The following is a 26,086-nucleotide window of genomic DNA, read 5'->3' as shown; positions in this document are numbered from 1 at the left end:
GTTGATCTTCTCAGGGCGGCAACCACGGCCAATATGATTATGCATGAATATAATAGGCAATTCTGCCCACAAAGTCACATACGCAGTACAGCATCGTACCAAGAAGCAGCAAAAGAAGAGAAGGTACAAGAGCGTGATAAGGACACTAAGTGCACTATCGTAGCAAAATAGGGCATAAGAAACTGGATATACCGGACGTAATGGCGACTCCCCGCGATTCACAAGCTTCGCGGATTTGGGAAGCATTGGCATCTGTCCACGGTACTACCGGTGGCTGATAGGTATACGAGGGTAAACCGAGTGATAGAAGGCGGGGGAGAGCACCAGACGAAATGAGGTCTGTCCATTGGCCCGCCGAAACACGAACGACGCGTCCAAATATTCCCAGCGTTTGTAGGCGAGGGCATTGTTCCGAGATGGACATGAGGTTGTCGACATCCAAATATACATCATCGATAATCAGAGTTTGCAGGGAAGGACACGGAGGCAAGTTTTCGTCGAAGAAACCCTGCCATTGTGAAGTAATGCCACGGGCCTCGAGGCGGAAGCTTTCCAATGTACAATGTTCCAAGACTGAGTGGATTTCGTCAGGGGCCCAGTCCCAGTCCGCGCTCATGCGGATAGAGAGGTGAAGTGGTGTTGAAGAGTCAAGAAGAGGGATGATGGATTCGCCGACAACGTGCACGTTGTCAAGCACCAATTTCCGTAAGCGAAACGGCGGTGGTGAGGCATCCAAAACGTCCAGCTCAAGGTGCGATAACCTCAAGGTTTGGAGTTTAGGAAATCTCATCGCTATGAAGTCATCCCACTCGAGCGATGCTGGGAAGTTGAGCTTGTCCGCAAGTAAAGTGCCGTCGACATTTAGCTCTGTGACCGACTCGGAACTGGACAACAGCCGGAAGAACCTCCCCGCCTCGTAAGCTAATTCCCCTCCGAATGAAAGTTTCTGCAAGCCCGGGAGAGATAGCAGATATCTGAGGGCGGAAAGATCTTCCGACGTAGTTGTCTTGGAGGGATACGGGCTAAGTTCTAGCCCACGCACTAGCGCACGTAGGCAGGGAGTGCATTGCAGAGTCTGTGAGAGCTGGCGACACCCTTTAAAAGAGTATAAGGATGGGTGGGAGTACAGTCGCCTCTGAGCCAGGTGAAGCCATGCACGCGACACCCGCGCGAGTCGGCACAAGTCCCGGGGCCACCAGTGATCGTCGCTTTCGAGGATGAGTGCCACAATGTCGTCGAAAAAGTAGTTTTGAGGTGTGCTGGTGGTGGGAGTGGGCGACATGGTTATGGTCAAGGTCTGGGAAGCCTCGCTGTGTTAGGCGACTGTCAGTGTCAGTGTGAAGTATGATTGATCGCGCACGTGATGAAATGCGCGCCAGCGGCGGCCACACCCTGCATACCTCCACTCAGATACTAGTTCCTCGATTCAATATGTAATCCCCACGGCTTTGGTTTTTCCCAGTGCCTCTCGGCGATAAGGACCATGTGCAGCACTCAGAGTATCGGACATATAACCAATTGATATAGGTTTTCGATATCTCTGCCATATCTATAAGAAGAGGACATGTAGACAATGTCTTTGGCACCGTTCTCAAAAATGGCATACCTACAAGAAAAATCCAACGATAAGCTAGACATCGAACGGGACTCTAGCCGCAACGGCTCGGAGAAACCGCCAGTTGTGGCGGACGTCTTCGAGGAAAGCCCGGATAATGATTTCCACTACAAGACGCTTAGTTGGCAAGTAAGTCGCCAAAGCCGCTCCTAGCATGCACTCTCCTGATAACTTTGTCTAGTTTGTTGCCCTGTTGATGATAGCTGAGATCGTCAGCAACGGGATGCTGTCGCTGCCCTCCTCACTGGCGGTCGTTGGTAAGATGCCACGCGCTATGGACCGCCGGTGTTCATTGACTGATCGAAAATCCTTGCAGGGATCGTGCCCGCGCTCATCTTGATCATCTTTCTTGGCGTCTTTGGCTTGTTTACAGCCAAACTGTTGGTTGACTTCAAGTTGAACCATCCCAATGTTCACAACATGTAAGTCTACCCGGTAACCAACTCATAACCCACTCGCTCATCAGCGCTCTAGGGGCGATGCTGGCTACATTCTCGGCGGTCCAGTCGTTCGGGAGATTCTTGGCCTAGGAACTATCATCTTCGCCATTTGCGGCACAGTAAGCATCGATGCATGTTCGACTTTACCTCTACAGTTTGACTGACGTGACTACGTATCAGGGGTCTGAAATATTATCTGGCCAGCAAGCATTATCCGTCTTATCGAATAACGGCCTTTGCGCGATGTACCTTGTCCTCATCTTCTCCGCGGCAGTGCTCGTTGTTGCCTTGCCTCGTACTTTGGATCGACTGAGCAACTTAGGGCTCGTTAGTGCCTGCTTCATCACTCTTGCGGGCCTCCTAGCGATGATTGCTGCTGGACGGAACCCAGTACCTGGCCGTGTAATCAGTGCAACAATACAGTCTAATTTCTTCACGGCGTTTCTAGCCATCACCAATCCGGTCAGTTCATCTATGATATATGTTCGGGCTTTATCTTCTGATGCTTCGTGCCCTGATCCAAGGTCTTCTCTTATGCTGGTAAGTAGGATGTTCTTCAGCCCACAGTATCGTTAAACTAAATGAATGCTACCAGGTCACTTCATGTGAGCAAATTCAGCGCCACTTACCGTGTAACAACTGTTGACAGTCAACAGGTTCTTTATCCTAATATCGGAAATGAGAAGGCCACAGGACGCCATGAAGGTATTCTCAGCATCCATTTCCTTGACATCTTACTGATCCGGTCATTTAAGGCCGCTTGGTGCCTTCAAGGCTTCGCAACGGTCTTCTATTGCATCTTCGCCATCGTAATGTAAGGATTGAAGTGGGTCCACTCTGACGAGATACTAACGCACATATCTAGTTATGTGTACGTAGGCAATACGGTGGCCTCGCCGGCTTTCCTCTCCTTACCACCGGTGTGGGCAAAGATAACTTTTGGTGTCGCTTTGGGTAATTTCTTGATGTATGTTGTATCGCACTCTTGATCCCTGATGGACACTTGCTGAAATTGTTCTAGCGCGGGAGGCCTCTATTCTCATACCGCCGCCAAGTTAGTTTTCGTTCGATTCTTCCGGGGTACCCGACACATGTATAAGCATACCGTTGTCGGATGGTCCGTCTGGGTGGTACTTTGCTTCTTGGCAGTTGCCATCGCCTTCGTCATGGCCATCGCTGTTCCGGTATTCTCCTACCTGATTGGAATATCGGCTGCCCTGTTTGCATCCTGGTACACATACGGGCTGGCTGGATTCTTCTGGTTGCACGACGCGTACCATCTAGAAGGCGGTTTCCCCGCATGGAGACGGATGAAATTCCAGACTACTCTGGCCGTGTTGACCATCGTTGCTGGTGCATTTATATGCGTCGCTGGAACATATGTTTCGATCAAGGTGACGCCCCCTTTGTGAAATTACGGGATATTTCTATACTCACTGTCTGGCTTGTATAGTTGATAAGTGATGCCTATCGTGATGGACTTGTGGGGAAGCCGTTCACATGCTAACGCGCCGGCCCCGCCGCTCTGCGTGCGATAAAAGATTGTAAACTACTTATGCATACTGTGTTTTAAACAGTGTGCCCGCGTCTCTTTTAGATGGAGCGTCCACTCGACCCTTCTCCTTGAATCACATTCTGCTCCAACTTCCCCGTGGGTGAAGAGGCACACGTCTCAAGGAAGCGTTATGATGTCGACCAAGTGTAACATGTCGAGTCCGCATCAATCCCGCTATGACGTTGATAAAGCTGTGCAGGTATCTCCCATGCCTGCCCCAAGTGATAGATCTCAGCAATATATAATAACGGTGATAGCTGCCAGTTGGATTGACTTGACACCCGCGCCTCGCTGGCTGCATCAGCCCCGCGCTCTTTTATGCACTAAGTTGCTCCCGCATTGCTTCCATTCTTCCCTCCTTCCTCCCTCCGGCACGATGACTACCCCATTCGAACGCCGCGCCATGCTTCTCAAAGCGTTGGACTATGCTCACGAGGCCGTAAATCTTGATACTACCAAAGATGGCCGGGGCGCGGTCGTTGCGTACCGAAAATGCACTGCATTGCTCGACGAGGTGATTGTTGCGGCAGCTCCGTTGGACGAGAAGAGCACTACCAAACAATCCTTGTCCGATGTTCGCCACTGGGTGGGTGTTGCTACGTTTCAATCATCGGGTGCATTAGACGCTGATGAATGTTGTATACCAGCACGACCGATATGCCAAGCGTGCGGAGAGATTAATGCAGAAATACAAAATCTCGCCTCTATCTATAGAGGTCGTGTCGAGTGCCTGACGTTAGACTTTGTATCATCTCCCAAATGTGAGATGCTTTTCAACAGCCCTGCAATGATTTACTTACCCAGTCCAGACCTTTAGTTTAGTGGCTTGTTTAATCTCCCGTTCACCTGTAAACTCTATCTACTCGCTTTCATAACATTAACCTTGTGCTATCTTATCATTACACACTTTACTGTTGGAAGCTCTACATACTTACTAGGTGTTTTTGTTTATAATCTCAATGTAAACTTTGTGAATCGATCCCTGAAGCAGAGTCTGACCTTTGGTTGAATCGAGAAAGTAGTCTCCAAATTTCTCTCAATCTCTTGCGCCGTCCTCTCTCCTCGCGGCGCTCAGTAAATCATTCCTCCTCGATCTCTGCCTGTATTTCAACCGGTTGACAGCTGCATTCTCAAGCGTATCGGACTCTCGTAATGATCTCTTCAACTATTCATCAGGAGGCTGGCTGTAAGTCTTATGCATAGTGTTCGTGTCACGTATATGTCTAGTCCGTAATCTCGCACTGTCAACAATGATCTTCGCCTCGCAAAGCGCAGACGTGCGTTCGACATTGACGAACTCTGCCGACTTGCAGTGCAGTCTGTTGGCCGCACATCGCGGGATATCTACACGTTTGTAAAGCTCGCCGGGGCGGCTTCAACCGGACTTTCCTGATCACTATGCATGACGGCTTCGAGATGGAGGCTTTCGGGCATCCCGATCTCCAGCCGAGTAACGTGATCGTGTCGACCTGCTTGACTGGCATCCTATGTTTCTCCTCGCTAGTATTACTACTAAGTATACCGAGCTGGACCAATCCGAGCAGGATCACGCGATGGGACTCTACCGCTGCCGTCTCGTCCACTTCCATTACGTCCAGAATACTGAGTGCTGCAACAAGCTCCACCACCAGGCGCTGTCGGACCCCGTGGCTATGTTCATCTACCGTCTTTTCGACCAAGCCCGTGCTCCATGGGAAGGTGAGACTCGTGCGCTGAAGACTACGCTGATAGAGGCCATGGAGAAATGAGGGAGGCTTGCAGTAGAAGGAACATCTTGTCCAGTCGCTTTTGAACTCGAAGACCTACGCAAAATGCAGGAGCTGAGCGTAAAGCTGCAACTAGCGGACGAGAATTATGAGGGGTGCCCTGGCTTCGAGACGGAGACATGGGTGTCCAACGAACACTACGAGATAGCCGTGGCCCTCGCCGGGCTCCTAAAGCTAAGGCTGTTGACAGAGGTACCGGGGGAAGTCCGGGCTAGGACTGAGGCGAACTGGTTCTTGAACGATATAGACGAAGAGCATTACATGTAGTGAATCGACTAGATATTCCACGATACATGCATGTCCAGTGGACCGTTCATCAAATCCGATACATTCATCGACTCCACCGTCCTTTAGCTTCCGAACAAATCGCGTTCACTTTTAATTTTTATATGTTTTATCATCATTCACGCTGGCTGTAGTGCCCGTCATGAAAACAGGTTGTAAGAGCAACTTCATTCTCTCGTCTTAGGAGCTACTCATTGAGTCTCAGTCTCCTGCCCAGACCTATCCTATCCGGTCCCTCAGTACTCAGTAGCTGATCACACGCTTTCTAGGTTGCCAGCCCCACAAATTCGAGGCCATGGCAACTTGGTCTGGAGAGACGCGTACTGTGTTACATAGATCTCTCAGGCTACGAGCGTACTCTCGGCTCTGGAACCTTCCATGGCGTGCTTATATTGATTTTGGGCGTTTTAACTCCTACTACGGTCGTCTGCTGCATGTTTTTAGAACGTTCTTCGTAGACTCCTCAAATGTATGGAAAGCTGCCCCACTGGCACGCGGACGAGGTAGCCGTGGTCTGAGACTCAGCCAGCGTTGCTTACTTGGCTCGAACCCAATCTCTGATTTAGCATTTCTTGTGAAGCACCAGCCGGAAGCAGTGTGGGTGCTGCAGCTCTCGCCATCCTCCATAAAACTGCATGGAGCATTCACTGGCACACCACGCCGGGTCTTCCGGTCGTTCCTCGAAACTATGTAGAGGTACGTAATTTGTCGTTAGGCGCGCCCGAGGAGACAGTCATGGGAAGTTCCCGATATTAGCCCTCCCCGTCGCTAGGCACCCCGCCGCCGTTCCGATGCAGTCGAAAATGAACCCGGCAATTTTTAATTCTTACCTTTTAGATAATGAAAAAACAGGTTTCAAACATCAGCGGCGTATATAATAAGCCGTTGATGATTTGAACTACGGTCTATCTCCTGACAACTCGAGATACACTTATAACTCCTCTGCAACCATGCACGGCGCCGAGAAAGGGACTCTTCAGCAGGCGCTATCGATGGCACAGGAGGCCGTGAAGCTGGATACGGCGAAAGACAGTCATGGCGCCGTCCGTGCTTATATCCAGAGTATAAAAACTTTGGATACAGTTGTCCAGCGGTTGACCTCGTCCAGCCAGCCAGATGAGTTGCAGCGGGTCACAAGCATAGTGAGTCGCGATTCGCTTACTTGCCTTCATTTTACTGAACCCCATTTCTTCTAGCGGGACACGTACATCGAACGGGTGAAGCTCCTGAGCCAGAGATACTCTATCCCCAACGAGTTCAATCCACAAAGTCAGTCATAGGTGCGATTGTATCGCATTTTTTGCTGTCTTGAGCTAAAGATGCGATTTGCTGCACTAGTGCAAACGCCACACAAGTAATAGACGTGTACCATCAGTTGTATCATATATTGCATTGCAACCACTCCCGCGAGGTCCTTGATGTTAGACTCCAGAAGTCTTGGCGTACCCAGAACTGTAGATATTTGAAGCTTGTAGTCAGCCATCTTTTCAAAACATCAATGTCTTGCCAAGTCGCCATCTTGACAGTGTCGGATAGGCTTCCTGAGCTGTAGTAGCACGTGGTCGTCGGAGCCGCTGCTATAGTTAGTCGTCTGCCGAAGTCGTGTCTTGCGTGTGCGGTCGAAGCTGTTATCTCACCACCGCCACGTCCAAGAGTCCTCCAGCATGGCAAGCACGAATCTCCAGCTTCACGAGGTCCCAGTAGCTGACAGACCGCCCACCCCATGGCTGCGAAGGCTCAAGGCCATCCAGTTCATCCTCATATTCGATCTCGGATGTCTTCTCAATAACGCATGCCATTTCATGCTGTTGCCCATCCGAATTCTTCCTTTTCGGTGTACAAGGGGATTGTACGACGAAGGGATACGGTATACCAAGGGTGCATTTGGGTGCCTCCTGAGTGCGTTCAATGTCCCTATCGCATGGAACAACACTAAACGTCTAAGCAGTATTGGCATGTCAATGGTTTGCCCCTACTACCCTCAGCATAACCTTTGAAGAGCAAGGTCAAGGACGTCTTACCAAGGATGAAATAGACCAGATCGTGTCCCGCGACGAAAGTGGCAAGGTCATCGGACTTAAACTGCCCAAGAAGTCAGTTCTAATAGCCAACCACCAAGTTAATTGCCTTCCCTTGAAGTCCCCGGTCCGTGCTCTAATGAATATCGTGTCTGTAGATGTATGCCGACTGGTGGTACGCGTGGTGCCTCGCTTATTTCATGGATGCACAGAAGGACGTCTTTATCGTCCTCAAGAAGAGCCTGAAGTGGCTTCCAATTGTTGGCTGGGTATGAGTCATTTAGTCTAGAACTTCGGATGGCCGTTAACAAGGATCACAAGGGCATGCAATTCTTTAGGTTCATTTTCTTGGCCCGCTCTTGGGCATCCGACAGAGTAGCACTTGCAAGACAGTTGTCAAGACTTGGCAAGCAAGCTCAAGAAGAGGATAAACCGTTTCTATTCTTGCTCTATCCTGAGGGGACGCTTGTCAGCAAAGACACAAGACCGATCAGTAAGAAGTTCGCTGAGAAACAAGGGATAGTCAGTCAGAAAGTTACTCCCCTTTCGTGCAGTCTAACTGTTACATGTGGCAGTCTGACATGAAGCATACACTTTTACCGCGGTCAACGGGCCTGCATCACAGCCTGCGGTCATTAGTTCCCCGTATACCGCGCTTGAAACTTATCGACGCCACGGTTGTTTACCCTGGTAAGGCTACATTTCTTGAGACAAGACACAGGGCTCACTCCATTGCCAGGTATTCCACCAATGGGATACGGGCAAACTTATTATACTCTGCGTTCCATCTTCATGAACGGTGTCCCACCTCCGGTGATTCACATCCATCTCCGGGTATTTGACGTGGGCGAGGAGGTCCCTATCGGAGACTTGTCGAATAGTAACCCTTCAGCATTGCCAAATCTTTCAAGTAGTAAGAAGATCGCGGAGACGGATATTCCGGAAGCTGAGAAGAACGAGTTCGACTTATGGCTCAGAAATCTATGGCGGGAGAAGGACCTGATGTTTGACGCGTACCACTCCGCGAAACGGTTTGCTTCGGGGGGAACAACTGTGCCAGTGGAGATTCCCGTTCGGCTACGGAGCTCTCGCGAAGTTTGGGACGCATTTTGTTTCTTCCTGCCCGTGGTGTTAGTGACATATGTATGGCGTAGGTTCGTGTAGGGGCTGTTTCATCTAGTTTTGTTATTATAGTGTAGAGCGAAGATGTATGCAGTGGTAGAATTATGATGATGCGCCGGCCTGGTTTCTCTGCTCCTCAAGCCGTCCGACGAGATAGATACTCGTGTCCAAGAATCGTTCCACGCAGTTTGCGAGGCAGCTTTCTTCCCCGCGAGAGAACCGCGTCGAAGGGGTACCTGTGATGCATCTTCGAGGGTGTTAACATCGAGAAAAGAAGTTGAAGAGCAGATTTTTACTTGTCCCAGCATGTACTCGTCAACGTAGAAATAGTGGACTGGAGACGCGCCTGCGCCTGCGCAGTCTCCAAGAATGTGTTGAGCTCCTTCTATAGTAGACTGTGAGCACCCCGACGGAATGGGGGAGCGGGGGACGTACCTGGGTAGCCTCGTCGAATTTGTCTGCCATGGTCGGAAGGAAGAGTATTTTGCTTACCTCAGCAGATATCAGCCCAAATATGGTTTGTTGTTGATTTTTCTGGTCGCGGAGGCAAATCGGCGACGGTCGCCTAAAATCATGTTCTTCGCCGTTGACCACGACGACCACGTCGGCCACGATAAAAAATAATCTGCACGGCCGTAATGCTGCTCTTCTGACCCCGTCCCCATTTCTTCGAAATCAACATATCACCCCAAATCGCTTCGCTTCGTCCCTGGTATTCCTTCTTTCGACAGGAATATCTGCCGTGTCGTAAACGTTGTCATTTGCAGCCCATTCGGAGCAATTCTAGGAGCGAACTTGCTCTGAATTTCCCGCAAACTGCGCTACACGTGAGATTCTTTGACAGTCTCACCCTTTGGTATATAGTTCTGTTCGTTTAAGGGCATGGAGGCTCTCTCGCCTCGTGTTCGTACAGTGCCTCGTGTCCCCATAGCCCAAGTCCTTCAAGTCGATGGCTTCTGCGCAGACGGGCTCGTCCTCCCAAGTCCTTCCGTCGCCATGGCCGGCAGACACAATGGCTCCGTGGGTTCTCTTCCTTGGAAGCTGGCGATCAGCATGGCTCATCCACATCCACATCTAGAGTGGGCTATCTCAGTCGCAAGGCACTCCCCATAAAACGCGCAGATGCAGAACCATTGACTCGAGAAGATGTACAGTATGATCTCCTGCACCACATATTCTCAAACCCCAAAGCCGTCTTCACCAGCGCAACATCGGGCAAGACGAAGAAGGTTACATTCTCCGAGCTCTATGTGGCCGCCCTATCCAACTCCAACAAGTGCTCCAAGGTGCTCAAGGATAAAATGAAGGAGACTCCGGCGTTTGCACTGGAACTGGCGAAGATCTCGCTCCTGACCAATGTCGGGCGAATTAATACAACCATGGCTTGTGAGATCGTTCATTATCAACTATGGCGTGGGGATCAATCTGATGTCAGCGAGACCAGTTTTCCCGGAAATGAAGACGGCATTGAGAACATACCACCCAGTTCCCTCCCTCCAGAAAACAGACGGCAACGCTCAGGACGCTCCGAGGATTAAGAATTGTTTAAAGGCTGCGCTGTTGCCTTCGGAGATAAGAAACATGCCTCCCTCCACTCCTGAGGAAATCCTCAACAAACTTGTGGGCCCCTGTCCATGTTGCGTGCGCTGGAGCGATCGCTAATTTACTTCCTCGTAAAGCGTGCAGGCCAGAAACCGCCGACGAGCGTAGTAAATCTGGTGTTCGTTTTGGCTACTCACTCCGCCGTGCGTTCTACCTTTCACTATTATTTTACCTCTTGTCATTATTGATCGCGACTGACACATACGCTCTAGCCCTTAGCCAGTGTACACTTCGATGGTTCCTTCAATTTCTTGGATCTTTTTCTTCCACGGAATCTATCCTCCTCAGATCGCGCACGGACATTTCTTTGGCTTATATATTACTACTTAGAAGACCCGGATCCACCCAACCCCTTCGATGACGACTACTCCCGCGACAACCCCGACAAGGCCCCACTGCCCCGGGTACTCTCTGAGGAGGAGATGAACGAAGAAAACATCGACTCCCCAGAGGAGATCGCCTGGGGCAACATGATGTCGACGCAACGTAACGCCTTCCTCCAAAAATTAGTATCGACAATGGAACACGACAAGAAGGTCAGGTCTTCTGCGCCGCACTTCGTCCCAGGTAAGTCAAAATTCACCGCCACCATTCACATTCTGGATGGCTTCCACAGAACCAGAAGCAGAGACTAGCGTGGTCACAAGGCGATCTCGTACAAGACATGGGCTAGAAACCCCGAAGGACGAAGCGTCCTTCATGTATTATGTCCCTAGCAGAGAATCAGCCCCTCCGGGACCTCTACAAAAAGGTTTTATCGTTTATCACCGCGTAACACCAGGTCTGATGGATCTTTTTTCCAGATCCTTCGCCCAAGCTATTGCCACGAGGCCCTCGTGAAGATCGTTCGATGCTTCAACGTTAGCGCTACCTTCGTACACGTTCCATCGAAACTAACGCCCCTCTAGATGCTTGGCATATTATGAAAAACGCTGACCCCTTAGTGGACTCCGACGAAGAATTCGCTGATGAGCACACACGAACTGATTATAGTGCGTTCACCTCACCCTAGCATAATGACCTACTAATTAACTTCTTGTCTTCCAGCCCGGCGCCTAGATGTGCTTGCGACGGTTCAGAGGACCCTCCCGTCCCCGAGGTCCTTTCTCCTGGCCCCGGACAAGCACCGAGCCAACAACGCATTGCGATGACCCGGGTGGTAACTCACTTTCTAGGGGGTCCATCTTGTAAAATTGGGGAGGATATAGCTTCACACTATCTTAACGTGATAATGAGGTTCATGTAGTATAAAATTTGTGTGCATACTAGAAGAGGGCCCAGCCCTCTGCATATAGCTAGGTTGTCGGAATGGATGAATACACAGGGCGTCCTACAATGAGTGTTGTGGTATGGGAGTGTGTCTACCTAAAATGTATGTACTAAAGAACGAATTCCAGATTCCAATTGTCAAAAAACCATCCCCTTGAAGAAAAGAAAAGAACGCTACAAATATCAAAATCTCCCACCGATCTATCGTACAAACCTCACTAAATAAAGAGCTACCTATTGTTAATCAGAAAGCACCAGGAAGCGAGAGGATGTAGTGCTCAAATCCAGCTCGCTCAGCCGTTTGGAGTTCAGCGGGAGCGCTACGTCTCTTCCAATGCTTGTTCTTCAGCGAGTCTTCCTCATCATGACCAGTATGCCCGTACTCAGAGGGGCGCGTGCGGCGTCTGAGAGTGGAGATCATGTCGGAAGATCTTCGAGATCGAGAGTCCAAAGCAAGCAAGTTGGTTTTGGACAATTGGATTGGTGATGTTGTGGCTGAACGTGGGACGACGAGGGTTGTTACCTCCAAATTTGGAGTTAGAGGCGAACAGGGTGAGACCGGCGGAATTATGGGAGCTGGAGTGGCCTTAGCAGGCTGAGGAGCCCGCAGCGGCATCTGTAACCTGCCCACGCCGACTACGAGTCTTGGCCGTTCAGGGGCGCTGGCAGGTTGAGGGCGGGACTGGTTGAGGAAAAGCGGGAGACGGCTGGAATGGTCGGACTCTATGCTAGTGCTGCGAACGTGTTTCTGGTAACGCATGCGAGCAGAGATTTGGTCCAGGGAGGGCAAGTGGTTGTATTGGGATGGCTCCTTGGGACGCTTGGGTTCAACGACGCCAGCGCGTACGCGGAAATCCACTTGTTCGACCCAGGACTCCTGCGAAGATATACCGCTGCTAGGGCTGGAGCCCAAATTCTCGAAAAAGGCCAGAGGTGAGACCAAGCCTGGTGAAGGTAGGGAGCAGTGGAAAATGGCAGGCGATTCGGGAGGGGTCTTGGGCATGGCGGTCGCAGTGGGAGAAGGCGGCGCCATGACCTTAGAAAGGAACAAGGCACGACGCTCAACTGGCACGCAAAGTCAATTCCACAAGTAGATAGTGGTAAAATGGGCATGTACGAACCTTGCTTGTGCTTGTGCGCCTTCAATGCTACCTCTTTACGCAAATCGCTCTCCCTCTTCGCCTGGTTTCTTTCCCGTGTTGCCTGCAATAGCGCCTCGAATCTGTTGGTATCAAGACCCTTGTTCTGAGGAGCATCGGCGGGGCGCAATGGCGAGGATTGATGGACGAAACGAGGCGAGCCTGTTGGCGGCGGAGTGAGATGGCTAGGCCTGAAGCCGTCGCTATCGTTCGCGGCGAATGAGGACTTTGCGAAGGGAGAATACGGTTCTGCCTCTGGTTCGAGGGGCGGGGCGGGGGAGATAGAAATCTGCGGGAGACAGGTAGCGAGCATGGCGATTATTACAGGAATGAAGGGACAGGTTTAGATGACAAGGAATGTAGGTGAATTCTGGAGTACAACGAGGAGGTCGACGTGGCCAGCCACCTAAATTGTAGTATACGGACTGATGGTGGTAGAAAAGAAAGAAGAGAAATGCCGAATCTCAGGCGAACGCTCAGCGTCTACGGTTGAGGTTGAGTGAGAAATGGCAGGCTAGCTGTGAGAAAGTGACCAGCTACGGAATACGGGACTACTTATCACAATTCCGCCAGTCGCTCGTGGCTTGGCCCTCGCGACCGTCTCCACAGCGGCCAACACTGTTTACTGAGAAATTGTCCATGAGAATGACAGCAATCCCACTAGAACCCCATAGCCTTGGATAGCCCACGTCCCGACTCGACTCGACCTTCAACAATCATCATTTCAGTCGCCAACGTCCACAGCGTTCCCCAGTCTGCCGTGTTCTCTCATCAATTTCATTTCTGATGGTTGTTTCCGACCACCGCACGGCTGCGCTCGAGATTTGATTCCAGCCGCTTATCTGTTCAATTCCTCATGTTTTCTATCTAGTTGGTCTGTGATACATTTTGGAGCCTATTTCTTTGCGCTCTGTTCCTGGGCGGCCTCCGCAAGTTTTTCTTTAAATAGCTTCTCTGCGTCCGTCCACACGCGCGCTTCACTGCGCTTGGGGAATTCCAACAGCGAGGGGAGTAGGTCTGCACTGAACTGTTCTGATGCCTCCCGCGGAAGCAAAGTGGGCAGATGGTCAATGGAAATAACCGACAAGGGCGGATTGACACTCCTGAGAGGCATGTAGCAATCAGCAGATCAGCCACTGGGAACGTATCATTCCACGTACCCGACATCAACACCGACCGTGGGTTCGGAGAAAGTAGTGTTAATGTTGTATATTGGTATGGGATTGAAAGGGTTCGTCGTGTCGCAGCTCACATCCACAACAACGGACAGCTTGCGGCTGGGCCCCGCTGCGATGATCTGGTCCCGAGTAAGGAAAGGTGGAATTGAGGACGACAGGTAAATGCAGTTGACGAAGATATCGACATCAAGGATCTCTTGGAATGGGCCACCTTTTGCCGTTTCAGCGAGGTCCCACTTGACGATATCATCTCTGTCGACGGAATGATCAGGATCCATTGATGACCGTGCAGCAAGACCTCAAAACAACGCACTCTTCCAGACCGATCTTCCTGAATAGGTCAACGGCACCCCTACCACATCTCCCGAGTGCACCAATTACAAGGGCGCGGACGCCCTTGCCACTGCCTCCGAGAGCCTCCTTGACTCCACTAACCATAGCATCCTCATTCGGATAGGGTTCCAGCAGGCCCAGTTTCTCTCCCTTCTTCTGCGCCGCCAAAGCCAGTGCTCCAGCTGCGGCACCGGCAAACCCAGCGTGGAAACCAAATGCCGCTACCCTCCTGCCGTTTGCATCATTGAGGAATTCCAGATCGTACAAGGTACCTCCACCGCGATGGAATCTCCCCAGCACATCGTCCCAGCCCGCCTGTCTCTTGAAACAATGCGCGAATTGGATATGTGTATGGGGGAGGGGCTCGTCCGACTCAGGGAGCTCCTTTAATCCGATGATCGGGACGTCTGTCGGTGCAGATGTCCATGTACTGTTGTCGACCAACTTGCACCCGACCCTGCAGTTACCAAGTGTTGGAAACTCATATACGGGGATGAGGAGGAAACACGCACGCCTCATACTCGGAATCATCAAAGATTCGCTGATCATCACGCTCGACATAGATGTCAAAGCCTGCATCGATTAGCTTCTTTGAGGTTGTGGGGGTGAGTGCTGCACGCCTCTCAAAGGCTTTCTTCTCGCAGCGCAACCAAAGGGTGGGCTTGGACATCGTGGACAGTGGAGAAATGGCAGCTCACTGCTAGCTGTCCTCAAAATTTAGCTGATCGCGATCATGACTCGATTATTAGGGTCTTCAAATTTATGGGGACAGGGGCTTCGTTCCAGGATGTAACTCGTCCAATAGTCCGCCACGTTGCCAGTACACCGTTCTTGCTAGGAGACTTAGGGGCAAACTTCCATGAATTCCATGCGTCCATCCAAGTATTTACTATTTTACCAGCTTTTCCGAACCTCCAACCCCTTCATCACCACCTCCTCCTTGCCTGTTTCAAACCTGTTCAAACCCGCGAGTGAGACTCCAGATGAAATCTGAAAATCCCCTTTGGTCAGTCCGTCCATAGTAACCGGGATATATTCCTCCAGAGGCATCCATTTGTTTGTCAGCATCTTTGTAGTATCCTCAGCTACAGGATGTATCAAGAATAGATATATTTAGATACAAAGAACAGCAATGAGTTCTTGTACGCACCATCGTGGAGCTCGGATTCTACCAGCGGCGGGATGATCTCCATTATATGGACGTTGGTTCCTTGCAGGTGCGCGTGAAGAGAATAACAGAGCGAATGCAACGCAGCCTTTGAGGCTGAGTAGTTGGCAACCCAAGCCCCTGGGGTAATTCCCTGCGGATCATCATTACTTTCCACGAACGTCACAACATACATGGCAGACTTACCAACCCTGCTGTAACTGGACAAATGAAGCATGGCCGCCCATCCGCCTGGAGATCAGACGTTGGAACGCGGTAAAAGCAACAAATGCGTAACATACGGCTAATTTCAATAGATGGGGCAGGAAATAAGTGATAGTGGTCAGGATGGAGGTGTAGTTGACGTTCAGCTCGCTCAAAAGTTCTGCAAACGACGGATAAGCGATAATATCTATGAATTATGGTGTTGTAGGTGAAATTCACTGTCAAGATCAATGGTTTCTGGTTTCTGGAACCAAGTTTCATACTGTACGCCTGCAGAGAGTACAAGCGTATCAAGCTAAATTACATAGTCACCAGTGTAAGTGGTGCTTCCAATTATAATCATCAATGCAACGTACATCAGGGTACTTGGCGATCGTATCGTCAACAAACTTCTTGATCGTCTCCTTATCTGTCTCAAAGTCGATTTGAATGGTATCCATCTTGGAAGCCAGCTCGTCCAAACGGTCCTGTCGTCTGCCTGCAGCAATTACGCGGGGCTTGCTGGGAAGATCGCTAATTGCGTAGGCTAAAGCTCGGCCGATACCCGCTGTGGCACCGGTAACCAAGACACATCTGCTATCGTTGATGGACGGCATATTCTTTGCAAGCCTCAGTTGATGGTGTCTACGTCGATGTCGAAGAATGCGGCTGAACAAGCCCAACCCCGTAGATTAGATAACCTAAACCCTTCAGCTCGATCATTGTTTGTGGGCGCCTTTTAACAATGGCTGAAAGTGAGTTGCCACCACCCGAAGCAACGAACTCACAACCTCAAGACGATGATCTCGTCCCTGGAAACGAGAATTCGCCAACAGAAGTAGTAATGCCCACATCGCTGGCGCGTTCCGTACTGATAAGATGGCCCAATCTTCAGGATCTTCTAGATATCGCAGAACAGCTGAAGGTCAAGGGCAACGATCATTTCCGTACAGCAGAATGGGGGGCGGCTTTATCTATCTACCAGGAAGCATTGGATAAATTACCGAAGAGGAAGGTCCAGAAACCGGATGATCCTACCCCGGAGCCCTTCGAGGACGACCTCGAAGGGCACCCCACAGCACCTTTCACATCTACTCCCAGTCCCCCACCTTCTGAGGATATTAGCCCTTCAGGATTCGACATCACATGCGCGAAGCTTAGGTCCGTTCTCAATGCGAACATCGGTGCTTGCCATGTTAAACTGGTAAGTTTGAGTCAGCTTCCGTTTCTTGTACCTGCTGATGCACCACTTCGACAGAGAAGTTACAAGGAGGCTGCGGATGCATGTACCCAAGGTCGGGGGCTTGTGCCTATGTAATATCCTTGACACGGGACCTTAATGCACGTTCAATTAGCGATTCTGGACGATCCCGAATACGTTAAGGCTCTGCAGCGGCGGGCAGCGGCAAACGAACAGCTGAACACTTGGTCATCACTAAGCAGCGCACAAGAAGGTGAACCGTGGGTTTTCTTCGTATTGTGCCTGTTACCAACGCCTGTCGACTTAGATTATAAGAAGTTGTTGACGTTGCTTCCGCAAGGATCATCACAAGGCCGAGATGTCGAGCGATCGCTGCGAGCAATAGGTCCTCGAGTTGAGGCAGCCCAAAAGGCCGAGACTGCTGAGATGCTGGGTAAGCTTAAGGGACTAGGAAATAGCATTCTAGGTACGTCGCTGATTCTCTAACGTGATGATGGCGACTCAACGAGAGATAGGCAACTTTGGATTGTCCACTGACAATTTCAAGTTTGAGCCTAATGGTCAAGGGGGTTACTCAATGCAATTTTCTCAATGATTCGAGCTTCACACACCCTACCGCCGGCAGGACCATGTGTTGGCTGCGATGACTGCGACGACGCTTAATTAACCTGGCGGAATAGAGTACTTAGTCTAGATATGTAATGGGGTTCCTGAATATAGTGATATCTGGGTATATCTAGATATGCAAGGTGAGTTACAGTTCAGGTTCTATCGAGGAAACGCACCCTAGCTCGTAGCTTCGCCCGGACAAGGGACATTGAAACTGGTCCATAATCACGAGAATCTCTTGACATGGCAGCATTATCGCCGCTTATCCATAGGTGTCCTTTGGGAACGACAATGTGTTCAGTGGAGGGGGCCTTCTGGCCGGTTGGGTCAACGCATACGACGTCCCCAGGCAGCCCTATGACTCTTTTGCAAATGATTCGCGAGGGGTCAAGGGGTGAGTAAAGCGTAATAAGATCCCCCCGAGCTATTCCAGTGGGATTCCAGCGTATGGATAGTCGGTCTTCTACGACTATCTCACCAGAGTCCGCAAGAGTAGGCATCATAGAGAGTCCACTCATCTATCAAAAGTATCAGTGGAAGGCACCATCACTGTAGGCAGAGCGCACCAGAGAAACGGTCCCAACGTATTCAGCAAATATGTGCAAGGCGCAAGCCATGTTGGCGAGCTGACTTACTATTCAATGGCTCGTTTACAAGGCGCACTGGGTGTACTCACCTTGAAAGCGGATTTTCCTACGACTTTGGCTTTATATACGCATGGCTTCGACCAGAATTCGCGAGCGCGTCCTATCCTCACCTGCGCCGAGCGCCTCAACGCCTGTGTGGCGAATACGAACGGGTGCATAGAGACATAGAACGCGCGGAGAAGAGGCTCGGCTCAGAGGTTCGCACTGAACCACGTGACCGATTGGCCATGATCGATTTCTCTCAGACGGACTGCCATCTTCAAATTCAAGGGTTTCCAGTTCCTTGACTCTGCTAAGGATAAGCGGTGGCGAGGATCTACCCATTCCCCCCCAACGAATCACAATGTCGTCCTTCAAACGCAAAGTTTCTGCGAAGCAGGCCGCACCATTTCCTGGCACGCGTACATATCTTTCCTCTACGATCACATCGACTGGCATACCCTCGCTCGATGACATTCTAGGAGGCGGATTGCCTCTATCATGTTCATCAGTTATCCTGGCGCCCGATCCCCACTCTGCGTATGGGGAGCTTGTCCAGAAGTACGCGATCGCTCAAGGACTTGCTTGGGATCACCGCGTCTGCGTGGTGGATGGCGACCCCGACGCGTTTGTGCGCGGATGCATGTGGTTACCTCCCACGTACGAATATGCCAAGCCTACAAGCGCAGATACTGACGAGGGGGACGATGCCGGGAACGATGGACAAGATACTATAAAAATCGCCTGGAGATACAAGCAAATGAAGCAGTTCTCGACCACTGTCCCGGCTGATGTCAAGTACGTACGTGAATTTGTCTTGTCCTGCGAAAATTCGGCTCATTCGTCGCTATCGCGCAGGGATTCTGAACAGTTCTGCCATACGATGGACCTGACGCACAGAATTCCCGAATCTATCGTGGCAAAGGCAACAAAAAATGGCACGCTCTCATTCGTTGATATGAATACAGCGGACTCAAAGGGGCCCTCGACGACAAGGGTGATAGACCAATTATCTGCTTTACTACAAGGCACTCCAGTAAACCCTCCCGCGGCAACTACTCGGCCTTTACGCATCGTGATCCCAGCGTTCGGTGCCTTCCAATGGGGCGATATAACCAGCGAGGTAACCTCATCCATCAAATCCAGTGTCCTATTGCTCATGCCTACCGTAAACGTCTAAAAGGATGTTTTGGTATTCCTACACTCCCTCCGTGCCTTACTCAGGCACTATCCGTTCGCATGCGCCTCAATAACGTTGTCTCCCCACGCATCTACAGACGCATGGGGTGGCGCAGGATGGATTCAGAAAATCGGTTGGTTTTCGGATGCTGCGATCACCCTTTCGGCATTTACGGGTATGTGAATACTTTGCTGTTCAGAGGACCCATCATAGGTGGTCCCTTGTATTATTATACCGCGGAGGCCAATCAATCGTCTTACTCCAATCTCCACAGGTGATCCCGCATTGTCGGCGGCATTCCCATCCCACCATGGGTTACTCCATATCCACACTCTGCCTGCGCCACACACACTCCTTCCGCCGAGTGACAAATTATCAGTTCTTCGAGGACTATCTCCTTCTGCAGTGTCTGCCGGAGGTGGAAGCGGCGAGAACAATCTCGCCTTCAAATGTACGCGCAAACGCCTTATATTCGAGACCCTCCATCTGGACGTAGAAGGCGGGATTGGAGAGCGCCGGACGACACCTTCGACCCCCATGGACATTGGAACCCATGTCCATGAGCATAGCCCCAATCAGACAGCGCCAATCCCAAGTGCGTCCATTGCCGCGGTGTCAGTGACGTTGGAGGCCAGCCCTGTTCCAGCCATGCCCGGTGCGACGTCTCCAGAAGTTGATGTCCCTTCCGTAACGATTGAGAAGCCCAAGAAGCCCAAGAAGCGGGTGGCTTTTCATTCAGACAAGCCGGATCTCTATGATTTTTGAGGGGACATGTTGATTGACTTTGTTATCGGGCCTTTCATTCAGCGAGGGTGAGGGCATGACACCCTGGACATTTGGAGATCGAGCGAAGTTTCTGGTGCGCGGAGTAGACTGATCGGATGCTTAGGCAATACGGCCTCAGACGACGAGCGGTCAGCAGCGACAGAGAACTTTGATGGAGGGTATACATAGCTGCGGTAGGACGCGAATGCTCTCGTTCCTTTTGGATGACTTCATGCGAAGCGTATCCATACTCCTGAAGATCGATCAGCTTGTATATATAGGCCTGCTACGGCCGTGGAGAGAAGGATGATGCTACTGTGATGCTGTATGTCGAAACCTTGGAAACGACGCGCAGAAATTAAGAGGGGATTTACTGTGGTGTAGACCTGCTCTGGGCGGGACCGTGTTCACGCATCTGTCCATGCTAACTGCCAATCGGAGCTGCTGATATTGTGTAGCGTACATAAAAAACATCCATCTTTTAATGAATGACATAACAACAAGCGAGGCACGCCAAGCGAGCAGGCGGCATTCGCTCTCCTTGTCCTTCCCATTCTCTGTTCATCGCCAGCAGTAGGTGTCGAGGGTGTGCAGAGGTTTCGCCGACGTCTCTAACGACGAGCCATACGTGTGCATTGGAAACCGGAAGAAAGAGATCACGAGGAAGATTTCGCGATCCATCAGTTGATTGATTGGAGTTGGGAAAAATATGGATGGCCTTCGGGAACCTGCGACAGCTCTGTGAGTGGATGGAGATTGCTCCCAAGCCCTGCCCTGCTGCGTCTCAGACTCATTCTTGCCCGGAAACAGGGGAAACGGGCTTGCTTCTGCACCTCCACCTCGGGCCCAGCCACACCTGCGCACGCCTTCAAACGTGGACAAGCCGTTGCCTCCCATGCCATCGAAGCTGCTGGGGGCTTCTCTTCAGGAAGACGCCAGGGGAGATCGGGAGTCGTGGGCGTCTGTCGCAGAGTCGAGCGAGGAAGGTGAGCAGCTGAGCATTTTGAGGAGAAGCTTCACGTCGACCGTCGGCGGATTGCAGTCGCGTGTTTGGCGCTGTTTGACCTCTTGACACTGTCTCGTCTGCTTCTTAGTCTCGTACAAGGCTAATGCACTTGACCCTTATACAGACAGCGCCCTCCACTATCTGCGCGACCAGCCCTCTCCCTCTCTTCCACTAACCCCCATCTCCTCCTCGTACCCCGCGCCCTTCGCCTCACGAGACACGCATATCATGGACCCGCCGTCGCCAGATTCGCATCCTGCCTGGCATCAGAGCCCCGTAGCCCAGGGCCAGTCTTCTCAGATCCACCACTTCTCTTCGCATTCTCCTTTGCTGCGTTCGGTGTCAGAGGGCGAATCCACTCTCATGGCCGACTCACCACCTCAACAGCATATACTTGCCAGGCCACCCAAGTTTTCTCTTCCCCTGCCAGACCCGTCCCATTTTCCTGAGCCTTACCTTTTTCGCCCTCGTCTGACATCGACAACCCCAGCCCTCTCTTCGGCTGGTTCTTCCTCGGAATCTACGCGATCGTCCGCGTATACTAGCTCTGGGAGCGCGATAGCCTCGGGCGACTACAACCACGTGCACGTCGTGTCGGGGGAGGATGACACCACCCCAGGTGTGGGAATTACTTCAGATGCAGTTAAGCAATTTCTTGCAAAGGATTCAAACGCCCCAGTGCCTCGAGGTCCTTCGCAGATGCCTTTTGATCAATCGAGATGGTCGGATGCATACTCTGCAAGCGTTAGATCACGATCATCTTCGACGGGCGGCAATTCGAACGAGAACGCGCCTCCTGTCCCCCCTTTGCGACAACAGGCGAGCTACGACCTGAGTTGGCAGGCAGTGGACGAAAAGGATGAGATGGGCGCAAGCGAAGATGATACCGACTTCGAACAAGGTCTGGATGACGACGACATGGACGACCCAGACTTGGAACGAACTTCGGCTGCCGTAATAGCAGAAGAAGGACGTGGCTTGATCGTGCAAGGCGAGGGTGTGCAATTATCAGATCTTCATATTCAGCCTGGTATGTTCTTAATTTCGCCTCTTCCACGGTCACAAACCGACTTCTTTCGTGCAGGGACCACTCATCTTATTGTGGGCTCTTCGAACACGCCAAATATAATGCCTGCCTTCCTCTCCAACACTGTGCCTCAGATATGCAACACCCTTCTTGCGCTTGACATATCCGCGAACTTCTTGGGTGCGCTTCCTCCGTGCCTGGCAATGTGCTCTCAGCTAGAAGAACTCAACATTGCATCGAATCCTCTTCGCGTTCTCCCCGCCTTCCTCTGTGAACTTCACAACCTCCAAGTACTCATTTCGGACTGCACTGGTATTGCAACCCTTCCGGACTGTTTAGCCGAACTTGAGCGACTTCACACCATCAGCATTCGCCGGAATAAGCTTCACTCTCTTCCCAGTTGGCTCTGTCTACTACCCGCCCTGCAGACCCTCTGTGTGGATGGCAACCCCTTCCAAGGTCCCTGGAAGGCATTGGTCGAACCACTCTTAGCCAAGGTCCCAATGACGCCAATGTACCCGCCTTCCACGCCTTCCTATCCCTTGCTCTCTGCCAGTATACGTACATCGCAGGCTAGCACCGATATTGAAAATACCGATACGGATGAGTCTTCCGATCCGCCGAGCCCAGATATTAATGGCCCACAAAGTGATTCCCCTGACGAAGAATCCACGATTACGCCTGACCGTGCACCGTTTTTGAATCGCATCCCACAACCCCAGGAGTTACCCCCGCCTCCCCCATCTCTCCCCAGGTCTTTGCAACGCACTCGGACGACACCGAACCGTGCGTTTCATCAGAATCGCCTGAAGGCGCAACTTGCGTCTACTCCAGAAGCTCAGAATGCGATCGCAGGCCCCTCAAACGCTGGAGAAACGAGGAAACTACCGGGTGATCGCGAGCTGCGCAAGATGAAGAGCGCTGGGGACATTCGACGTGCGAAAGCCCTTGGGCCCTCCACTCCTGATTTGACTGTCACCACTCCCCCAAGGCCCTCGCTAGCTCAGATCGGGACTTCACAGTCTAGCTCGACGCTATTACGCACAAGTCCACCCGCTTCGGAGCGGCCGGCAATGTCGAAGCGATTTGCAAGTCTTGGCCCATCATCGAGTATGGGAACACCTTCTCGTCCTGGAACTGGCTCCCGAACGGCTTTGACGCGCTCGCTTTGGGACGGGCCTTCAGAGCAGGAAATGGAGACGCAGCACAATCGAAACACGGTTGCCGGGGATAATGGCGCACCGCCTATGAGGATGTTCATTCCACAATCTCCTCCCTCTAATGTTTCTCCTCACGAACAATCAGCTGCCAGACCCCGAACTTCAGGTGCAAGTGATGGTGGCAAGGAGATGAAGGAGAGAGGAAGTCGTTGGGGCTTCCTCAAGAAAATGTCAATGGGCAAGATGAAGTCAGACGTGCCTTCTCGTCCTGGAACTTCACAGGGACGTCCCCCAATGTCGCGGCCGTACACATCTACAGGTAGTTCAAGGATGAGTACATCACCTCGCATTGACGTGCGGTTGTCAACCAATGGAACGCTTGATGCCTTTGGTCCCTCCACTACTCCCGCGTCATCCCCTCATCTCCCTTCCATGCAACCCTCATCCGACTCACTACAAGCACCTTCTCCAAATCTTCTCGTCCCATCCTCCCCGTCACCTATGTCGCGAGCCTCCAAACGCCGTAGTTTCCTGCCTCTCGATGGTCCGACGCCATTGCAAATCCCGATTCCTGACTCTTCGCCATTCGTACAGGGTGTCACAGCTAACAACGATGATGAGGAAGACCACAGAAATACTACTCCCAGTCCTGTCGATTTGGAAACACAACTTCGGCGCGAAGAGGTACGAGCGAAGGATGCATATATGCGTGCCCTCCGTTCCGTTATGGCTTACCTTCGAGATATGAATGACTTGGGACTATCGCAAGCGCAACCGAACCCGATGAGCATGTATGGGGCACCTTCCGAGGAAGCTTTGTCTACTGCTCGTTCAAGACGGCCGACAGTTTCAGAGGGCTCCCGCGACGTGTCGATGATTGCTGGTTCGAGTGATTATCCGAATCATTTAAGGTCTGCTGAAGCAATGGCTGGTTTGCGGAGTGGTACTGCATCGCAGACTATGAGCGTCGCTACGGACAGTAGTGCTGGGTCGTCGGATGAAAGGAAGTTCAAGGATGACAAGGGCAAACGCGCGATGATCATCCGTGAAATAGTAGCGTATGTTATCTCTCCTTCGTTTGCCTTCTGGCCGTCTAATGTCCCTTTTCTACAGGACGGAACGGACATATGTCAAGGGTCTCGAGGAACTCGTCGAAATATATATCAAACCAGCTTCTGTCCAGGCTAATCTACTGACCGGCGTTGGCTCATCTAAAGACACCATTGTGCCTCTGGCGGAACGCAAGATCGTATTTAATGGAATCGACGCGCTATATTCTTTCCACAAGGACAGCTTCCTTCCCGCCCTCGAAATGGCCGCCGATCCACTTATGCGCCCCGCTGCTGAGCTGCAGGCTGCGGACGCGGACGGTCAACTTTCACAAAGCGTCGCAAAAGCTGTAGGAAATATGTTCATAAAACATGCTGCATTCATGAGGATGTATTCAAGTTATATCAAGTGAGTCTTTACCCGCATATATGCACGTGCTATACTCACTCAACGATTCCAGTAATTTCGATAACTCTGTTCAGCGCGTCAAGCACTGGTCGTCAGATCGAAGCCCTGCAGGCCCCACAGGCAGCGCACTGTCGCCTTCCTCAAGTGCTGTACAGCTAGCTGGCCTAGGCCTAGCAATGGCGGTTACAAACCCCGGTGCTTTACCCGATGCCGGTTCTTCCTTGGCCGTTCCCAACCTCTCCACCAGCCAACGGAAACGGATTCGTTCCTATCTCAAGCGATGCCGAGTACACCCCCGTCATTCGCAATTGAATCTCGAAGGTTACTTGCTACTTCCCGTGCAACGTGTACCCCGGTATCGCCTACTTGTAAGTCTTCGTTATTTTGGAAATGCAATCCTGTCTGACAATATCCTAGTTGGGAGAGTTGCTACGCAGCACACCGCCTTCACTTGACTTCATAGAAGACCCGCTGGACCGAGCATTTGCAGAAATATCGTCGCTAGCTAATAATATGAACGAAGGCAAGCGGGAAGCCGAGTCCCGACGGAAACTCGTTCAATGGCAGAGTCGGATACGAGGGAAATTCCCCAGTCCTCTGGTCCAGCCTCATCGGTACGTACTCATCAGTTACTCATCTCGTGCCGTATTTGTTTACCTTGCTTGCTCCAGCCGCCTTATCATGGATGGTCGACTCCTGCTTACACGCGTGGTTCGTAAGACCGCAGTGGATTTCGAAGCCATCAACGCACATGGGGATGCTACATCTGTAAAAGTGGATTGTCTAGCCCCTGAACTCACACCAAGACCTCTCGTCGGGATCCTTTGCAATGATCTTCTCGTCTTATGCCGGGATCCTACGGATGGCAATGACCCTGTGTCAGTGGTAGACTTGTGGGCTGTTCTTCGCATGCAAACTTTACCTCAGCCTGCCAGTATTGTACATGGCAACGGTAAGCAATGCTCTCAAATGGAACTGCGTATAAATACTAATCAACTTTGTCTTGCAGTTCTTCGTCTTGTTGATAATAAAGCTATCTTATATTTTGATGCTCCCTCACCTTCTGACGCATTAAACTGGTATCGAGGTATGTTGACAGCTCTTCTAGACAAATATCGTTGACTGACATCGACGTCGTAGCCATCAATCTGCATATTCCTGCCTCTAAAACATAGACTATGACCCTGTTGCATATTCATTCCTTATACATTTGATTATCTTATTATCACCATTCTACAGGGTTTTTTTTCTGCTTCTATGATATGTGACAATCTCTTCGCCGACCATTTCATTCGGCTGGATGCCGTCCTGTTCCTTACACTCTTTCTGCGCACCTCGGTTTCTGACAAGCTTTCATGTATTCGTTCATTATCAGCCGCAT

At 51.2% G+C, this 26,086-nt stretch overlaps 15 protein-coding genes across 15 annotated transcripts; 9 read left to right on the top strand and 6 right to left on the bottom strand.

Moving 5' to 3' along the window:
* Positions 1–154: 154 nt before the first annotated feature.
* PC9H_003853 (uncharacterized protein) lies at positions 155–1,282 on the bottom strand (the record flags this gene model as incomplete). Its single annotated transcript, XM_036773445.1, has 1 exon — positions 155–1,282. The coding sequence occupies one exon, from the start codon at positions 1,280–1,282 to the stop codon at positions 155–157; it is 1,128 nt and encodes a 375-aa protein (XP_036634918.1).
* A 315-nt stretch (positions 1,283–1,597) lies between these two features.
* On the top strand, positions 1,598–3,562 carry PC9H_003852 (uncharacterized protein; the record flags this gene model as incomplete). Its single annotated transcript, XM_036773444.1, has 12 exons — positions 1,598–1,744; positions 1,797–1,872; positions 1,932–2,037; positions 2,090–2,174; positions 2,236–2,517; positions 2,580–2,595; positions 2,651–2,660; positions 2,712–2,760; positions 2,811–2,869; positions 2,921–3,022; positions 3,077–3,449; positions 3,509–3,562. 12 exons carry the CDS (start codon positions 1,598–1,600, stop codon positions 3,560–3,562), a joined length of 1,359 nt encoding a protein of 452 aa, XP_036634917.1.
* Positions 3,563–3,986: 424 nt separating this feature from the next.
* Positions 3,987–4,344, top strand: PC9H_003851 (uncharacterized protein; the record flags this gene model as incomplete). Its single annotated transcript, XM_036773443.1, has 2 exons — positions 3,987–4,196; positions 4,258–4,344. The coding sequence occupies 2 exons, from the start codon at positions 3,987–3,989 to the stop codon at positions 4,342–4,344; spliced, it is 297 nt and encodes a 98-aa protein (XP_036634916.1).
* Positions 4,345–4,860: 516 nt separating this feature from the next.
* PC9H_003850 (uncharacterized protein) lies at positions 4,861–5,643 on the top strand (the record flags this gene model as incomplete). Its single annotated transcript, XM_036773442.1, has 3 exons — positions 4,861–4,887; positions 5,137–5,308; positions 5,393–5,643. 3 exons carry the CDS (start codon positions 4,861–4,863, stop codon positions 5,641–5,643), a joined length of 450 nt encoding a protein of 149 aa, XP_036634915.1.
* Positions 5,644–6,611: 968 nt separating this feature from the next.
* On the top strand, positions 6,612–6,941 carry PC9H_003849 (uncharacterized protein; the record flags this gene model as incomplete). The annotated part of the gene is made up of 2 exons (XM_036773441.1): positions 6,612–6,803; positions 6,858–6,941. The coding sequence occupies 2 exons, from the start codon at positions 6,612–6,614 to the stop codon at positions 6,939–6,941; spliced, it is 276 nt and encodes a 91-aa protein (XP_036634914.1).
* A 384-nt stretch (positions 6,942–7,325) lies between these two features.
* On the top strand, positions 7,326–8,843 carry PC9H_003848 (uncharacterized protein; the record flags this gene model as incomplete). The annotated part of the gene is made up of 6 exons (XM_036773440.1): positions 7,326–7,560; positions 7,610–7,779; positions 7,838–7,948; positions 8,001–8,201; positions 8,255–8,369; positions 8,419–8,843. 6 exons carry the CDS (start codon positions 7,326–7,328, stop codon positions 8,841–8,843), a joined length of 1,257 nt encoding a protein of 418 aa, XP_036634913.1.
* A 60-nt stretch (positions 8,844–8,903) lies between these two features.
* TIM8 (Mitochondrial import inner membrane translocase subunit tim8) lies at positions 8,904–9,266 on the bottom strand (the record flags this gene model as incomplete). The annotated part of the gene is made up of 3 exons (XM_036773439.1): positions 8,904–9,048; positions 9,098–9,186; positions 9,237–9,266. The coding sequence occupies 3 exons, from the start codon at positions 9,264–9,266 to the stop codon at positions 8,904–8,906; spliced, it is 264 nt and encodes an 87-aa protein (XP_036634912.1).
* A 484-nt stretch (positions 9,267–9,750) lies between these two features.
* PC9H_003846 (uncharacterized protein) lies at positions 9,751–11,554 on the top strand (the record flags this gene model as incomplete). The annotated part of the gene is made up of 9 exons (XM_036773438.1): positions 9,751–9,821; positions 9,880–10,187; positions 10,246–10,421; positions 10,481–10,546; positions 10,616–10,970; positions 11,020–11,154; positions 11,207–11,263; positions 11,312–11,395; positions 11,451–11,554. 9 exons carry the CDS (start codon positions 9,751–9,753, stop codon positions 11,552–11,554), a joined length of 1,356 nt encoding a protein of 451 aa, XP_036634911.1.
* Positions 11,555–11,916: 362 nt separating this feature from the next.
* Positions 11,917–13,124, bottom strand: PC9H_003845 (uncharacterized protein; the record flags this gene model as incomplete). The annotated part of the gene is made up of 2 exons (XM_036773437.1): positions 11,917–12,737; positions 12,794–13,124. The coding sequence occupies 2 exons, from the start codon at positions 13,122–13,124 to the stop codon at positions 11,917–11,919; spliced, it is 1,152 nt and encodes a 383-aa protein (XP_036634910.1).
* Positions 13,125–13,706: 582 nt separating this feature from the next.
* On the bottom strand, positions 13,707–14,992 carry LYS1 (Saccharopine dehydrogenase; the record flags this gene model as incomplete). Its single annotated transcript, XM_036773436.1, has 4 exons — positions 13,707–13,914; positions 13,972–14,241; positions 14,303–14,779; positions 14,835–14,992. The coding sequence occupies 4 exons, from the start codon at positions 14,990–14,992 to the stop codon at positions 13,707–13,709; spliced, it is 1,113 nt and encodes a 370-aa protein (XP_036634909.1).
* Positions 14,993–15,216: 224 nt separating this feature from the next.
* On the bottom strand, positions 15,217–16,290 carry PC9H_003843 (uncharacterized protein; the record flags this gene model as incomplete). The annotated part of the gene is made up of 6 exons (XM_036773435.1): positions 15,217–15,407; positions 15,473–15,623; positions 15,677–15,721; positions 15,772–15,854; positions 15,914–15,989; positions 16,051–16,290. 6 exons carry the CDS (start codon positions 16,288–16,290, stop codon positions 15,217–15,219), a joined length of 786 nt encoding a protein of 261 aa, XP_036634908.1.
* Positions 16,291–16,418: 128 nt separating this feature from the next.
* Positions 16,419–17,469, top strand: PC9H_003842 (uncharacterized protein; the record flags this gene model as incomplete). The annotated part of the gene is made up of 5 exons (XM_036773434.1): positions 16,419–16,511; positions 16,569–16,877; positions 16,932–16,968; positions 17,029–17,340; positions 17,390–17,469. 5 exons carry the CDS (start codon positions 16,419–16,421, stop codon positions 17,467–17,469), a joined length of 831 nt encoding a protein of 276 aa, XP_036634907.1.
* A 90-nt stretch (positions 17,470–17,559) lies between these two features.
* Positions 17,560–18,288, bottom strand: PC9H_003841 (uncharacterized protein; the record flags this gene model as incomplete). Its single annotated transcript, XM_036773433.1, has 4 exons — positions 17,560–17,610; positions 17,660–18,001; positions 18,050–18,109; positions 18,160–18,288. The coding sequence occupies 4 exons, from the start codon at positions 18,286–18,288 to the stop codon at positions 17,560–17,562; spliced, it is 582 nt and encodes a 193-aa protein (XP_036634906.1).
* A 185-nt stretch (positions 18,289–18,473) lies between these two features.
* Positions 18,474–20,054, top strand: PC9H_003840 (uncharacterized protein; the record flags this gene model as incomplete). The annotated part of the gene is made up of 4 exons (XM_036773432.1): positions 18,474–18,907; positions 18,968–19,232; positions 19,293–19,464; positions 19,564–20,054. 4 exons carry the CDS (start codon positions 18,474–18,476, stop codon positions 20,052–20,054), a joined length of 1,362 nt encoding a protein of 453 aa, XP_036634905.1.
* Positions 20,055–20,763: 709 nt separating this feature from the next.
* Positions 20,764–25,880, top strand: PC9H_003839 (uncharacterized protein; the record flags this gene model as incomplete). The annotated part of the gene is made up of 10 exons (XM_036773431.1): positions 20,764–20,795; positions 20,865–21,040; positions 21,149–22,090; positions 22,145–24,305; positions 24,361–24,705; positions 24,758–25,073; positions 25,123–25,319; positions 25,377–25,657; positions 25,715–25,792; positions 25,846–25,880. The coding sequence occupies 10 exons, from the start codon at positions 20,764–20,766 to the stop codon at positions 25,878–25,880; spliced, it is 4,563 nt and encodes a 1,520-aa protein (XP_036634904.1).
* Positions 25,881–26,086: the final 206 nt, after the last annotated feature.

The sequence above is a fragment of the Pleurotus ostreatus genome (genome assembly GCF_014466165.1).
Source record: "Pleurotus ostreatus strain PC9 chromosome Unknown scaffold_2, whole genome shotgun sequence".
NCBI classification, from domain to species: Eukaryota; Fungi; Basidiomycota; class Agaricomycetes; order Agaricales; family Pleurotaceae; genus Pleurotus; species Pleurotus ostreatus.
Note: the sequence above shows the minus strand (reverse complement) of the source record. Positions and strands in the feature narration are given on the sequence as shown.